Here is a 13,978-nt window from a genome sequence, read left to right as displayed (position 1 = left end):
GGCATGATCTTGGCTCACTGCAACCTCTGCCTCCCAGGCTCAAGTGATTCTTGTGCCTCAGCCTCCCGGGTACCTGGCATTAGAGGCGTGTGCCACCATCCCCGGCCTATTTTTATATTTTTAGTAGACAGGGTTTCACTGTGTTGGCCAGGTTTGTCTCGAACTCCTGGCCTCAGGTGATCTGCCTGCCTCAGCCTCCCAAAGTGCTGGGATTACTAGCGTGAGCTACTGCGCCTGGCCCCATGCCTCCAAGTTTCAACCAATTCTCCAGCTCAGCCTCCCAAATAGCTGGGATTACAAGCATGTGCCACAATGCCCAGCTAATTTTTGTATTTTTAGCAGAGAGAGGGCTTCATCCTGTTGGCCAGTCTGGTCTCGAACTCCTGACCTCAAGTGATCTCCCCACCTTGGCTTCCCAAAGTGCTGGGGTTACAGGTGTGAACCACCGCACCTGGCCTTGTTTTTGTTTGTGTCACCCAGGTTGATCTGCCAGGAATAAAGATGGCCACCCAACTTTTTTTTTTTTTTCCAGCGACGGGGTCTTGCTTTCTGTGCCCCAGGCTGGACTGCAGTGGTGTGATTATAGTTCAGTGCAGTCCCGACCTCCTGGGCTCAGGCAATCCTCCCACCTCAGCCTCCTGAGTAGCTGGGACTATGGGCATGCACCACCACTCACAGCTTTTTGTTGGAGAGATAGGTTTTATGTTGCCCAGGCTGGTCTTGAAATCTTGGCATCAAGTGATCCTCCTGCCTCAGTCTTCCAATGAGTGACTATGAGTTATGTGTCTGTAATACGTATCCATGTGCCCTTCCCAGGCTCCCAGGGCACCAGAGTGGAGGTTCCTGTTGTAGAAACTCAGATCCTCTCCTCATGTTGGGCAGAATCAAGGAGCAGCCAGGCCCAGAGCCAGGGCACTGGTCTCCTGCAGGCCAGGTACTGCCTGTGGCTTGATCCAACGGTCCTATCCCACCCAGGAGGAGAGAGGGTCACTTTTCCCTTGGCTGCCCCCATCGCACTAAAGCAGCTGGCACTGAACCAGCCTCCATGCAGTCCCATGCAGTGCCACCCAAGGGTCCCCAGTAGACAATGGTGGGTCAGTTGGCAGGGGCTTCCTCCTGCGGCATGGCTGAGACCCTGGGAGGTCCCAACCCAGGCAAATTGAATGCCAGGCTAATTTGAAGACTCAACCCCCAGCCCTCCCCTTCACCAGAGGACAGAGCTCTAGCTGGCCTGGGCCCCCACCTGATAGCAGCCTCCAACATCTGGGGTGTCTGATAATGCTTGGCGGGGAGCTTGTGCCAAGTCCCGCCATCGGCACGGTTGTTGCTGTTTACTGAGGAGGGAGAGGGCTGCGGAGCCTCAATCTGGGGGACAGGGGGTCCCACAGCTTCTTCCCAGAATACCCTTTCTGCCTTTTCCAGGAAAGTTAACTGAGGGAAGACCCCCAAGTCTCTCCTTCTTTGGAGACCCAATGTCTGTTTTTACCCAGCACCTGGACCCTCAAACCCTGAACCCCCCAACCCTTGATATTTGACTTGGCTTTGGACACAGGGTTAGTCTTTAACCCCAGCCCCAGACAGGCCAACGTGAAGTTTGTGCCCCAGAAACAGTGCCTCCCCCGCCGCCTTGCCTTGCCTCGCCTTATCAGAGGCTGCAGCCAATCAGCTAAGGACAGAGAGGAGCCCTCGAAGGGGCTATCACAGCCTCAGAGTTCACGAGGCAGCCGAGGAAGAGGAGGCTTGAGGCCCAGGGTGGGCACCAGCCAGCCATGGCCACAGCCGAGACCGCCTTGCCCTCCATCAGCACACTGACTGCCCTGGGCCCCTTCCCGGACACACAGGATGACTTCCTCAAGGTGGGGCCTAGAAGGTGGGGTCTAGGTGGGCTGGCTGGAATCCAGGGCCACAGTCACAGATCTTGGGGTCCAGACCTGCATCTTGACCTGAAATCAAGAGACTTAACCAGGACTGAGGTACACTCAGTCCAGGAGAGGAGATCTCAGCTTAGTCTGGCAGGGGGTGAGGAGGGTGGTCTAGGGGTTTGAGGTTCTAAGTGTGATCTATTTCGGTAATAGAAAAGGAAGGTAGCCTGGGCAACATGGTGAAACCCTATCTCTACAAAAAATACCAAAAACATTAGGCCAGGCATGGGGGCGTGTGCCTGTAGTCCCAGGTACTCCATAGGCTGATGCAGGAGGATCATTAGAGCCCAGGAGATTAAGGATACAGTGAGCTGCACCACTGCACTCCAGCCTGGGCAAAAGAGTAAGACCCTATCTCAAGAAAAAAAAAAAAAAAAAAAAAAGGAACGAGATCTAGGCTCACAGACAATCTTCCAGATATCAGCGGGAAATGATGAGTGTGTCTGGGGGACATCCAAAATTTCGGAATTAATCTTGTTTTGGGAGACAGGGAAGGAGAGGGATGTTCTGGGGGAAAACTAAGTCAAGGCTGGCATCCTCTCCCCCGTCCCCTGCCAGTTTTCCATCTCCAGCAGCTCTGCTACCCCTTCCCCCATCCCCGAGTGTGGTTCCAGATAGTGGAAGTCTTATCTCCTGTCTCCAGCCAGACCTGATCGGTTTCTGTCCCTGGAGCTGGGGGGGAGCGGGGAGAGGGGCGGTTAGAGGGGCAGTGTTGGGGAAGTGGGACAGACAGACAGGCAAACAAGACCACTTTCCAAAGCCTCTGCGTCAGAGTGTCCAGCCCGCGATGTCCCTGGGCAGGGCACCCCAGTGTCCACCGAACCTCGAGCTGCCTGCTCCCTCCCGCAGTGGTGGCGCTCCGAAGAGGCGCAGGACATGGGCCCGGGTCCTCCTGACCCCACGGAGCCGCCCCTCCACGTGAAGTCTGAGGACCAGCCCGGGGAGGAGGAGGACGATGAGAGGGGCGCGGACGCCACCTGGGACCTGGATCTCCTCCTCACCAACTTCTCGGGCCCGGAGCCCGGTGGCGCGCCCCAGACCTGCGCTCTGGCGCCCAGCGAGGCCCCCGGGGCGCAATATCCGCCGCCGCCCGAGACTCTGGGCGCATATGCTGGCGGCCCGGGGCTGGTGGCTGGGCTTTTGGGTTCGGAGGATCACTCGGGGTGGGTGCGCCCTGCCCTGCGAGCCCGGGCTCCCGACGCCTTCGTGGGCCCAGCCCTGGCTCCAGCCCCGGCCCCCGAGCCCAAGGCGCTGGCGCTGCAACCGGTGTACCCGGGGCCCGGCGCCGGCTCCTCGGGTGGCTACTTCCCGCGGACCGGGCTTTCAGTGCCTGCGGCGTCGGGCGCCCCCTACGGGCTACTGTCCGGGTACCCCGCGATGTACCCGGCGCCTCAGTACCAAGGGCACTTCCAGCTCTTCCGCGGGCTCCAGGGACCCGCGCCCGGTCCCGCCACGTCCCCCTCCTTCCTGAGTTGTTTGGGACCCGGGACGGTGGGCACTGGACTCGGGGGGACTGCAGAGGATCCAGGTGTGATAGCCGAGACCGCGCCATCCAAGCGCGGCCGACGTTCGTGGGCGCGCAAGAGGCAGGCAGCGCACACGTGCGCGCACCCGGGTTGCGGCAAGAGCTACACCAAGAGCTCCCACCTGAAGGCGCATCTGCGCACGCACACAGGTGAGGGGGCGGGGCCCCGGACATGAGAAAGGGCGCGGCGCCCGCTGTAGTTACAGGGGAAGAAGGGTTGCAGAGGGCGGGACTTGCACTTGGCTGGCCTCTGAGAGTGAGTGCCTCCTTAAATTTTGTGCCCTAGGGGCCTCACTTTGTTCATCCTAGTCCCAGCCCAGGCTGAGTAAAGGGGTGTGGCCAGATGCAGGGGACCCGGGGACATGACTGGGCAGACAGTGGCGCTTATGGCTTCCTTGTCCCCTAGGGGAGAAGCCATACGCCTGCACGTGGGAAGGCTGCGGCTGGAGATTCGCGCGCTCGGACGAGCTGACCCGCCACTACCGGAAACACACGGGGCAGCGCCCCTTCCGCTGCCAGCTCTGCCCACGTGCTTTTTCGCGCTCTGACCACCTGGCCTTGCACATGAAGCGCCACCTTTGAGCCCTGCCCTGGCACTTGGACTCTCCTAGGGACTGGGGATGGGACAAGAAGCCTGTTCGGTGGTCTCTTCACACGGACGCGCGTGACACAATGCTGCGTGGTTTTCCCACGAATGGACCCTCTCCTGGACTCGCGTTCCCAAAGATCCACCCAAATATCAAACACGGACCCATAGACAGCCCTGGGGGAGCCTCTTACGGAAAATCCGACAAGCCTTCAGCCACAGGGAGCCACACAGAGATGTCCAAACTGTCGTGCAAACCCAGTGAGACAGACCGCCAAATAAACGGACTCAGTGGACACTCAGACCAGCTCCCAGATGGCCCTGGACAGCAGGAGAGGGTGTGGGATGAGGCTTCCCAGAGACCCTGGGTCTAGAAAGCGGCTCCTGAAGGTCCCTTATTGTGGCTGATATTAACTGTCAATGGTTATGGGTCCTATAAAAATGCCCCTCCCAGATAAAGCTTCAGCGTTGGCCTGAATTTTTGGGTTTTGGAGGCTGGAAGATGGCAGGAGGCTGTAAACCTAGAGGTCATATTAGAGGGCCTTACACACCCTCATCTCCTAAACTACAGTGACACCCCTCAACTCCAACAAGCCCCCTTGGGCACTGGAGGCCTTGCTGTCCTCTCTTTTCCCACCCAGTTCAGGCTACACTGTCCTTTTCTTCTGCCTTGAACCCTGCGGACATTGACAGCAAACATCTCCCTGGATTTAAGAGTTCACAGCCTATGACTGCCCAGGGGGTTCATCTTGCCCACTGTCCAGATAGAGCCAATTTATCGAGACAGAGGGATTGCAATAGAGAGAGTTTAATCCACATACAGCCAGCTAAATGGGAGATGGGAGTTTTATTACTTGAATCAGCCTACCTGAAAATTCAGAGGCTAGGGTTATTCAAGAACAGTTTGGTGGGCAGGAGGGCTAGGGAATGGGTGCCTTGATGCAATCCTGGAGCTGTGGAAAACAGTTGCTGAGTCAGCTTCTGGGTGGGGACCATAGAGTTGCTAGTCTGGGTGGAGTCGTCCAGTTGTCAGATATGCAAAAAGCCTAAAAAGACATCTAAAAAGGCCAGCATTAGGTTTTGCAATAGTCATGTTATTTGCAGAAATAACTGGGGAAGTTGCAAACCTTGTGACCTCCAGAATAATGGCTGGCCATCTTTGTTTTTGTTTTTGAGACGGAGTCTTGCTCTTGCCCAGGCTGGAGTGCAGTGGTTCCATCTTGGCTCACTGCAACCTCTGCCTCCTGGGTTCAAGTGATTCTCCTGTGTCAGCCTACCAGGTAGCTAGGATTACAGGCACATGCCACCATGCCGGGCTAATTTTTGTATTTTTAGAAGAGACGGGGTTTCGAAATGCCGGCCAGGCTGGTTTCGAAATCCTGACCTCAGGTAATCTGCCAGCCTCGGCCTCTCAAAGTGCTGGGATTACAGGCGTGAGGCACCGCACCCGGCCGGAAAAATGGCTGGTCATAATTTAACTACTACACCTACATTTTAGCAGAATTCAGGCTCCTCTCATCCTCCTAACCTAGTGCCCTTTCATTATTTCTACAAAGGCAGTTTAGTTTGGGGAAGGGCTATTATCATTTAAGCTATAAACTAAATTCCTCCCAAAATTAGCTTGGGGCCAGGCATGGTGGCTCCCTCTTTAATCCCAGCAATTTGGCAGGCCGAGGCGGGCAGATCACTTGAGCCCAGGAGTTCGACACCAGCCTGAGCCCCAAGGTGAAACCCCGTCTCTACCAAAAATGGCGAAACCCAGTCTCTACCAAAAATACAGAAATTAGCTGGGCATGTGGCGCATGCCTGTAATCCCAGCTACTCAGGAAGCTGAGGCAGGAGGATTGCTTGAACCTAGGAGGCGGATGTTGCAGTGAGCTGAGATCACACCACTGGACTCCAGCCTGGGCGACAGAGTGAGACAACGTGTCAAAAAAAAAAAAAAAAGTTAGCTTGGCCCCACTCCAGGAATGACCAAGCAAGGGCAGTTTGGAGATTAAAGGCAAGATGGAGTTGGTTAGGTCAGAGCTCTTTCACTGACATAATTTTCTGTCATAATTTTTGCAAAGGCAGTTTCAAGCCAGTACTCAGATTCCCATAGCCCTTTGCCCTGCCATGATCCTTTGAGGCTGAGGTGGGAGAATCACTTGAACCCAGGAGTTCCAGAGCAGCCTGGGCAACATAGTGAGACCCTCATCCCTGCAATGAACAATTATCTGGGTGTGGTGGCACAGGCCTGTAGTACCAGCTACCTGGGAGGATCTCTTGAGCCCAGTAGGTTGAGGCTGCAGTGAACTGTGATGGAGTCACTGCATTCTAGCCTGGGTGAGAAACCATTATCCTGTCTCAAAACGACAAAAAACAAACATACAGTCACCTCTGTGCTAGCTCAGGGGATCCTGGAGAAAACGTGCAGAATGAAAAAGGAGAGTCTGGGTGGGGTGGATTACATGCCTGTAATACCATCACTTTGGGAGGCAAGACAGGTGGATCCCTTGAGCTCAGGAGTTCAGCCTGAGCCACATGGTGAAACCGTGTTTCAAAAAAAAAAAACTACAAAAATTAGCTGGGCATAGTGGCATGTGCCCGTGATCCCAGCTACTCGGGAGGCTGAGGTGAGAGGATCACTTGAGCTGGGGAGGCAGAGGTTGCAGTGAGCCAAGATTGCGCCACTGCACTCCGGCCTGGGCAACAGAGCGAGATATTGTCCAGGAAAAAAAAAAAAAAGGAAGGGAAAAAAAGAAAGAAAGAAAAAGGGGAAGATCCACTGGAACACAAACGCTTCTTAAGGGGCGCAGTGGCTCACTTCTGCAATCTTGGCACTTTCGGGGACCGAGGCTGGTGGATCACGAGGTCAGGAGTTCGAGACCAGCCTAGTCAACATGGAAAAACCCCGTCTCTACTAAAACTACAAAAATTAGCCGGGCGTGGTGTCGGGCGCCTGTAATCCCAGCTACTCGGGAGGCTGAGGCAGGATAATCGCTTTAATCAGGAAGGCGGAGGTTGCAGTGAACCGAGATCGTGCCATTGCACTCCAGCCTGGGCGACAAGAGTGAAACTCCGTCTCAAAAAAAAAAAAAAAAAAAAAAAAAAAAGGACGAAGAACAAAGGTCACAAGAGTTGGACCCAGGTTGTAGGGCTGGAATAAAAAATAAAATACAAACTTGTGCCTGATCCAGAAACCCAGGCGGGAGTTGGGTCAGACAGAAGAGCGTGGGCTGGGATTAGCTACCACGAAAAGGAACGGTGGCCAGGCTCCAGGAGACGCTGGAGCGCCGGGCCCGTCGTGGGCGTGGTCTAGGCAGACTCAGCGTTGCCTTTTGCCTCTCCAAAACGCAGCATCGCGTCTCGGGGGAGGAGTCTGTACCCTCGTGATGTCCCCGCCCCAGTTCCCAGGCAAGTTTAGGGAAGTGAAAGGCGCCAGGTGCCAGTCCTGGCCTCTGTTGTAACCCAGCGCCCCGCAGTCCCGACACAGATTCCTGGATCTCAGCCCCATAGCAGCGATGATCCCGCTGCTGCTGGCAGCGCTGCTGTGCGTCCCCGCCGGGGCCCTGACCTGCTACGGGGACTCCGGGCAGCCTGTAGACTGGTGAGTGCGCAGCGGGGGGCCTACCATCGCCCCGGGGTCCGGCTGGGGTCACTCAACCGGGATGGCTACCTCCTCGGGGAACCCTGGGGTGCCTTCTCTTCCCTCTCTCCTATTTCTGTGCATTCTCCGACCTCCAGGTTCGTGGTCTACAAGCTGCCAGCTCTTAGAGGGTCCGGGGAGGCGGCGCAGAGAGGGCTGCAGTACAAGTATCTGGACGAGAGCTCCGGAGGCTGGCGGGACGGCAGGGGACTCATCAACAGCCCGGAGCGGGCCGTGGGCCGAAGCCTGCAGCCGCTGTACCGGAGCAACACCAGCCAGGTGAAGGGGGCCCCGGGCCAACTAGGGGCGAAACTCTAGGGCTGCCCTGCCTGGGAGGAATTTCACGTTGCCTCCGTTTATCCGCCCCCAGCTCGCCTTCCTGCTCTACAATGACCAACCGCCTCAACCCAGCAAGGCTCAGGACTCTTCCATGCGTGGGCACACTAAGGGTGAGGCCTGGATTGGGGGCTGGGGAGAGACTCGGGTCCCATTTTTCCAAGGTAACCCCTGACGTGCATAGGGTGGTCGGGGAGATCTGCACTGTCAGAACCTGGGCATCTATTCCCTCCAACTTTTTTTTTCTTTGTTTTTGAGACGGTGGGAGTTCGCTCTGTCACCCAAGCTGGAGTGCAGTGGCACAATCTTGGCTCACTGCAATCTCTGCCTCTGGGGTTGAAGCAATTCTCCTGTCTCAGCCTCCCAAGTAGCTGGTATTAAAGGCGCACCATCACACCAGGCTAATTTTTATATTTTTAGTACAGACGAGGTTTCACCATGTTGGCCAGGCTGGTCTCGAACTCCTGTGATCTACCTCAAGTGATCTACCCGCCTTGGCCTCCCAAAGTGCTGGGATTACAGGAATGAGCCACCCTGCCCAGCCGAGTTCCTATGCATTTTTCCAAGCTAACCCCTGACCTCCATAGCAGGGTGGGAGATCTCCCCTGTCAGACCTTGGGCATCTATTTCCCCCATTTTATTTTCTTTTAGACAAGGTCTCACCCAGTCACCTAGGCTGGAGTGCAGTATCACAGCTCACTGCAGCCTTGACCTCCCAGGGCTCAGGTGATCCTCCTACCTCAGCCTCCCAAGTACTGGGCCTGCCGGTACCCCCCACCAGGCCTGGCTTTTTTTTTTTTTTTTTTTTTTTTTTTTTGCGGCACTCTCTCTCCATCACCCAGGCTGGAGTTCGGTGGCGCAATCTCAGCTCACTGCAATCTCCGTCTCCCCAGTTCAAGCGATTCTTCTGCCTCAGCCTCTGGAGTAGCTGGGATTACAGGTGTGTGCCACCATGCCCGGCTAAATTTTGTATTTTTTAGTAGAGATGGGGTTTTACCAGGTTGGACAGGCTGATCTCGAACTCCTGACCTCAGGTGATCCACCTGCCTTGGCCTCCCAAAGTGCTGGGATTACAGGCGTGAGCCACCACACCTGGCCTACTTTTTGTATTTTTGTAGAGTGGGCTTTTGCCATGTTGCCCAGGCTGGTCTCGAAGTCCTGGTTCAAGCAATCCACCCACCTTGGCCTCTTAATGTGCTGTGATTACCGGCATGAGCCGCCACACCTGGCCTGTTTCCCTACCTTGCATTACTCTTGGCGTTATTCTGGACTATAAGAATTTATGCCTGCAAAAACTGAGCTCAGCCGTGGTTCTAACACTGCTGGCACCCTCTCTAAGCCCCGCTGCAAACTGAGGGTGTTCCTGGTTGCAGATGGGCTTGCTCGGAGGCCTGGAGCAATACCATCTAATTGCCTTTTTTTTTTTTTTTTTTTTTTTTGAGAAGGAGTTTTGCTCTTGTTACCCAGGCTGGAGTGCAATGGTGCAATCTCGGCTCACTGCAACCTCCGCCTCCTGGGTTCAAGTGATTCTCCTGCATCAGCCTCCCTAGTAGCTGGGATTACAGGCATGCACCACCATGCCCGGCTAATGTTGTATTTTTAGTAGTGATGAGGTTTCTCCATGTTGGCCAGGCTGGTCTTGAACTCCCGACGTCAGGTGATCCACCCTCCTCAGCTTCCCAAAGTGCTGGGATTACACTGCGCGGGGCCTGCCTTCTTTTTTTTTAATTTTTATTTATTTACTTACTTACTTACTTACTTACTTACTTACTTACTTATGTTTGAGATGAAATTTTGCTCTGTGGCCCAGGCTGGAGTGCAGTGGTGGATCTCAGCTCACTGCAACCTCCACCTCCCAGGTTCAAGCGATTCTCCTGCCTCAGCCTCCTGAGTAGCTGGGATTACAGGCGTCCACCACCACGCTCAGCTAATTTTTGTATTTTTAGTAGAGATGGGGTTTCGCCATGTTGGCCAGGCTGATTTCTAACTCCTGACCTCAGGTGATCTGTGTGTCTCGGTCTCCCAAAGTGCTGGGATTACAGGCGTGAGCCACTGCGCCCGACCTCCCCTAATGCCTTCTTTTGGTCCAGGTGTCCTGCTCCTTGACCACGATGGGGGCTTCTGGCTGGTCCACAGTGTACCTAACTTCCCGCCACCGGCCTCCTCTGCTGCATACAGCTGGCCTCATAGCGCCTGTACCTACGGGCAGACCCTGCTCTGTGTGTCTTTTCCCTTCGCTCAGTTCTCGAAGATTGGTAAGTCGAGTCAGGGACACAGGATGAGTCCTGGGTTTACTGACCAGAACCTGGAACGATCTTGCATTTCCTCCTCCCCTTGTCCTCCAGGCAAGCAGCTGACCTACACCTACCCCTGGGTCTATAACTACCAGCTGGAAGGGATCTTTGCCCAGGAATTCCCCGACTTGGAGAATGTGGTCAAGGGCCACCATGTTAGCCAAGAACCCTGGAACAGCAGCATCACACTCACATCCCAGGCCGGGGCTCTTTTCCAGAGCTTTGCCAAGTTCAGCAAATTTGGAGATGGTGAGTCTCAAGGTTGAGGGTTGGAGATCTCCTTCTCTGCAGACAGGGTGACTGGTGTGGCCATGGCTGAGTTCGAGTCAGCGGTAGAGACCAGGTCTGTTTGGGAGCTATAATCACATGATCAGTGAACAGACCTGGGTTCAAAACCTGGGTTCTTGCTGTGTGATGTATAATTTCACCTGAGCCTTGGTCTACTCATCTGAAAAATGGGGATACTGACATCTACTTAAAAAATTGTGAATGAAGTGGTGCCTGTAAGTCATTTGGGTGCCAGAGGTGGTGCCTCACTCCTGTAATCCCAGTTACTTAGGAGGCTGAGGCAGGAGGATCATTTGAAGACAGGCATCCAAGACAAGCCTGGGAAACATAGCAAGACCTCATCTCTACAAAATTAAAAATTAGCCAGGCAATTTGGGAGGCTGAGGCAGGAGGATAAATTGAGCCCAGAGTTTCAGACTGCAGTGAGCTATGATGACTCCACTGCACTCCAGCCTGGGTGACAGAGCAAGACCCTGTCTTTATTTAAAAATAAATAAATAGGCTGGGCGCAGTGGCTCATGCCTGTAATCCCAGCACTTTGGGAGGCTGAGGTGGGCAGATCACGAGGTCAGGAGATCGAGACCATCCTGGCTAACACGGTGAAACCCTGTCTCTACTAAAAGTGCAAAAATTAGCCGGGCGTGGTGGTGGGCACCTGTAGTCCCAGTTACTCGGGAGGCTGAGGCAGGAGAATGGCGTGAACCCGGAAGGTGGAGCTTGCAGTGAGTCGAGATAGTGCCACTGCACTCCAGCCTGGGTGACAGAGTGAGACTGTGTCTCAAAATAAATAAATAAATAAATAAATAAATACAAATAAATAGGCCAGGCACAGTGGCTCACACCTGTAATCCCAGTCGAGGCAGGAGGATCGCTTGAGCCCAGGAGTTTGAGACCAGCCTGGACAACATAGCGGGACCCCATCTCTACAAAAAAAATTTTAATTAGTGGGGCATAGTGGCACACACGTGTAGTCCCCGCTACTCAGGAGGCTGAGGTGGGAGAATAGCTTGAGCCCAGGAGGTCGAGGCTGCAAGTGAGTCATGATGCTGCCACTGCACTCCAGCAGGGGTGTCAGAATGAGACCCAGTCTCAAAATAAATAAGTTAATTAATTAAAAACACTCAGGGCCGGACACGGTGGCTCACCTGTAATCCCAACATTTTGGGAGACCAAGGCGGATGGGTCACTTGAGCCCAGGAGTTCAAGACCAGTCTGGCCAACGTGGTGAAACTCCATCTCTACTAAAAATACAAAAATTATCTGGGCATGGTGGAGGGCGCCGGCTGATTACATGGTCAGGAGTTTGAGACCAGCCTGGCCAACATGGTGAAACCCCGTCTCTACTAAAACTACAAAAATTAGCCGGGTGTGGTGGCGGGCACCTGTAATCCCAGCTACTCAGGAGGCTGAGGCATGAGAATCGCTTGAAACCAGGAGGCAGAGGTTGCAGTGTGCCAAGATTGCACCACTGTACTCCAGCCTGGGCGACAGAGTGAGACTCTGTCTCAAAAACAAATTTGGGAAGGGAAATTAATATTAATGTCATCATTCCCAGGGCTGGGAATTCACAACTGAGCTCAGAAATATGGAAACTGTGGCAGGGCGCGGTGACACACACCTGTAGTCCCAGCATTTTGGGAGACCGAGGTGGGCGGATTGCTTGAGATCAGGAGTTTGAGAGCAGCCTGGTCAACATGGTGAAACCCCTCTTTATTAAAAAATTAGCCGGGTATGGTTGTGCATGCCTGTAGTCCCAGCTACTCAGAAGGCTGAGGCAGGAGAATCACTTGAACCTCGGAGGCAGAGGTTGCAATGAGCCTAGATTGCACCAATGCACTCTAGCCTGGGCGACAGAGCAAGACTCCATGTCAAAAAAAAAAAAAAAAAAGGAAATATGGAAACTGAGCTGAGAGAGGGGAAGTGGACTAGGGACTCCCTAGCAGTGGCCCTGACCCTACCTGTGCCCTCTCTCCATCCTTTGCAGACCTGTACTCTGGCTGGTTGGCAGCAGCCCTTGGTACCAACCTGCAGGTCCAGTTCTGGCACAAAACTGTAGGCATCCTGCCCTCTAACTGCTCGGATATCTGGCAGGTTCTGAATGTGAACCAGATAGCTTTCCCTGGACCAGCCGGCCCAAGCTTCAACAGCACAGAGGACCACTCCAAATGGTGCGTGTCCCCAAAAGGGCCCTGGACCTGTGTGGGTGACATGAATCGGAACCAGGGAGAGGAGCAACGGGGTGGGGGCACACTGTGTGCCCAGCTGCCAGCCCTCTGGAAAGCCTTCCAGCCGCTGGTGAAGAACTACCAGCCCTGTAATGGCATGGCCAGGAAGCCCAGCAGAGCTTATAAGATCTAACCCTTATGGCCAGGTGCAGTGGCTCACGTATGTAATCCCAGCACTTTGGGAAGCCAAGGAGGGAGGATCACTTGAACTCAGGAATTTGAGACCAGCCTGGGCTACATAGTGAGACCACATCTCTACTAGAACTTAAAAAAAGTTAGCCGGGCACGGTGATAAATGCCTGTAGTCCCAGCCACTGAAGCCAGAGGATCGATTGAACCAGGGAGATCATGGTCACAGTGAACTATGATTACGCCAACCTGGGTCACATAGCAAGACTCTGTTTCAAAAAAAATGGGGGGGGGGGTGGGGGGCGGGGGGCGGGCGGGCACAGTGGCTCACATCTGTAACCCCAGCACTTTGGGAGGCTGAGATGGACGGATCACTTGAGGTCAGGAGTTCGAGACCAGCCTGGCCAACATGGTGAAACCCCATATCCATTAAAAATATTTAAAAATTAGCCAGACATGGTGGCACGCGTCTGTGGTCCTAGCTACTCGGGAGGCTGAGGCAGGAGAATCGCTTGAACTCGGGAGGCAGAGGTTGTCATGAGCTGAGCTAACACCACGGCACTTCAGCCTGGGTGACAGAATGAGACTCTGTATCAAAAAAAAAAAAAAAAAAAAAAAAAAAAAATCTAAGGGCTCAGGAACCAGTTTGGACTTGATTTTGAATCCCAGTTCATCCCCTTCCTAGCTGTATGACCTTGATTGTGTGCCTTAACCGCTCTGTGACACAGTCTACCTGTCTGCAAAATGGGAAACATAATACCTGCCATCAGGATTGTTGAGGAGTAAATAAATGGAAATTGGTGGACAAGGCTGTTAACCTTTTCTTCAGGTGGGCGCTGGGACACAAGAGCATCGCAGCTTCAATTCTCCCCCTAAAGGTTTGGGGGCAGTTGGTGCAGAGGTGAGACCAGAAGTGGGACCACAGGAGGTGTCTATCCAAAATTCCCTCCACTCTCCATGGTAACCAGAACTGGAGTCCCACCTCCCAAAAAGCACCTGGGTATGGGGGTGGGGTCGTGTGATGTCTCGCCTTGCCTGGAGAGGA

The 13,978-nt window shown here is 54.2% G+C and overlaps 2 protein-coding genes across 2 annotated transcripts; both read left to right on the top strand.

The window, feature by feature from the left end:
* Positions 1–1,688: 1,688 nt before the first annotated feature.
* KLF1 (KLF transcription factor 1) lies at positions 1,689–4,492 on the top strand. The gene is made up of 3 exons (XM_524128.7): positions 1,689–1,856; positions 2,772–3,597; positions 3,854–4,492. The coding sequence occupies exons 1-3, from the start codon at positions 1,770–1,772 to the stop codon at positions 4,027–4,029; spliced, it is 1,089 nt and encodes a 362-aa protein (XP_524128.1). The 5' UTR covers positions 1,689–1,769; the 3' UTR covers positions 4,030–4,492.
* Positions 4,493–7,373: 2,881 nt separating this feature from the next.
* DNASE2 (deoxyribonuclease 2, lysosomal) lies at positions 7,374–13,741 on the top strand. Its single transcript, XM_001170388.8, has 6 exons — positions 7,374–7,622; positions 7,760–7,940; positions 8,032–8,110; positions 10,088–10,252; positions 10,343–10,540; positions 12,564–13,741. The coding sequence occupies exons 1-6, from the start codon at positions 7,537–7,539 to the stop codon at positions 12,935–12,937; spliced, it is 1,083 nt and encodes a 360-aa protein (XP_001170388.1). The 5' UTR covers positions 7,374–7,536; the 3' UTR covers positions 12,938–13,741.
* The last annotated feature ends 237 nt before the right edge of the window (positions 13,742–13,978 follow it).

This window comes from Pan troglodytes, chromosome 20, assembly GCF_028858775.2.
Source record: "Pan troglodytes isolate AG18354 chromosome 20, NHGRI_mPanTro3-v2.0_pri, whole genome shotgun sequence".
NCBI lineage: Eukaryota > Metazoa > Chordata > Mammalia > Primates > Hominidae > Pan > Pan troglodytes.
Note: the sequence above shows the minus strand (reverse complement) of the source record. Positions and strands in the feature narration are given on the sequence as shown.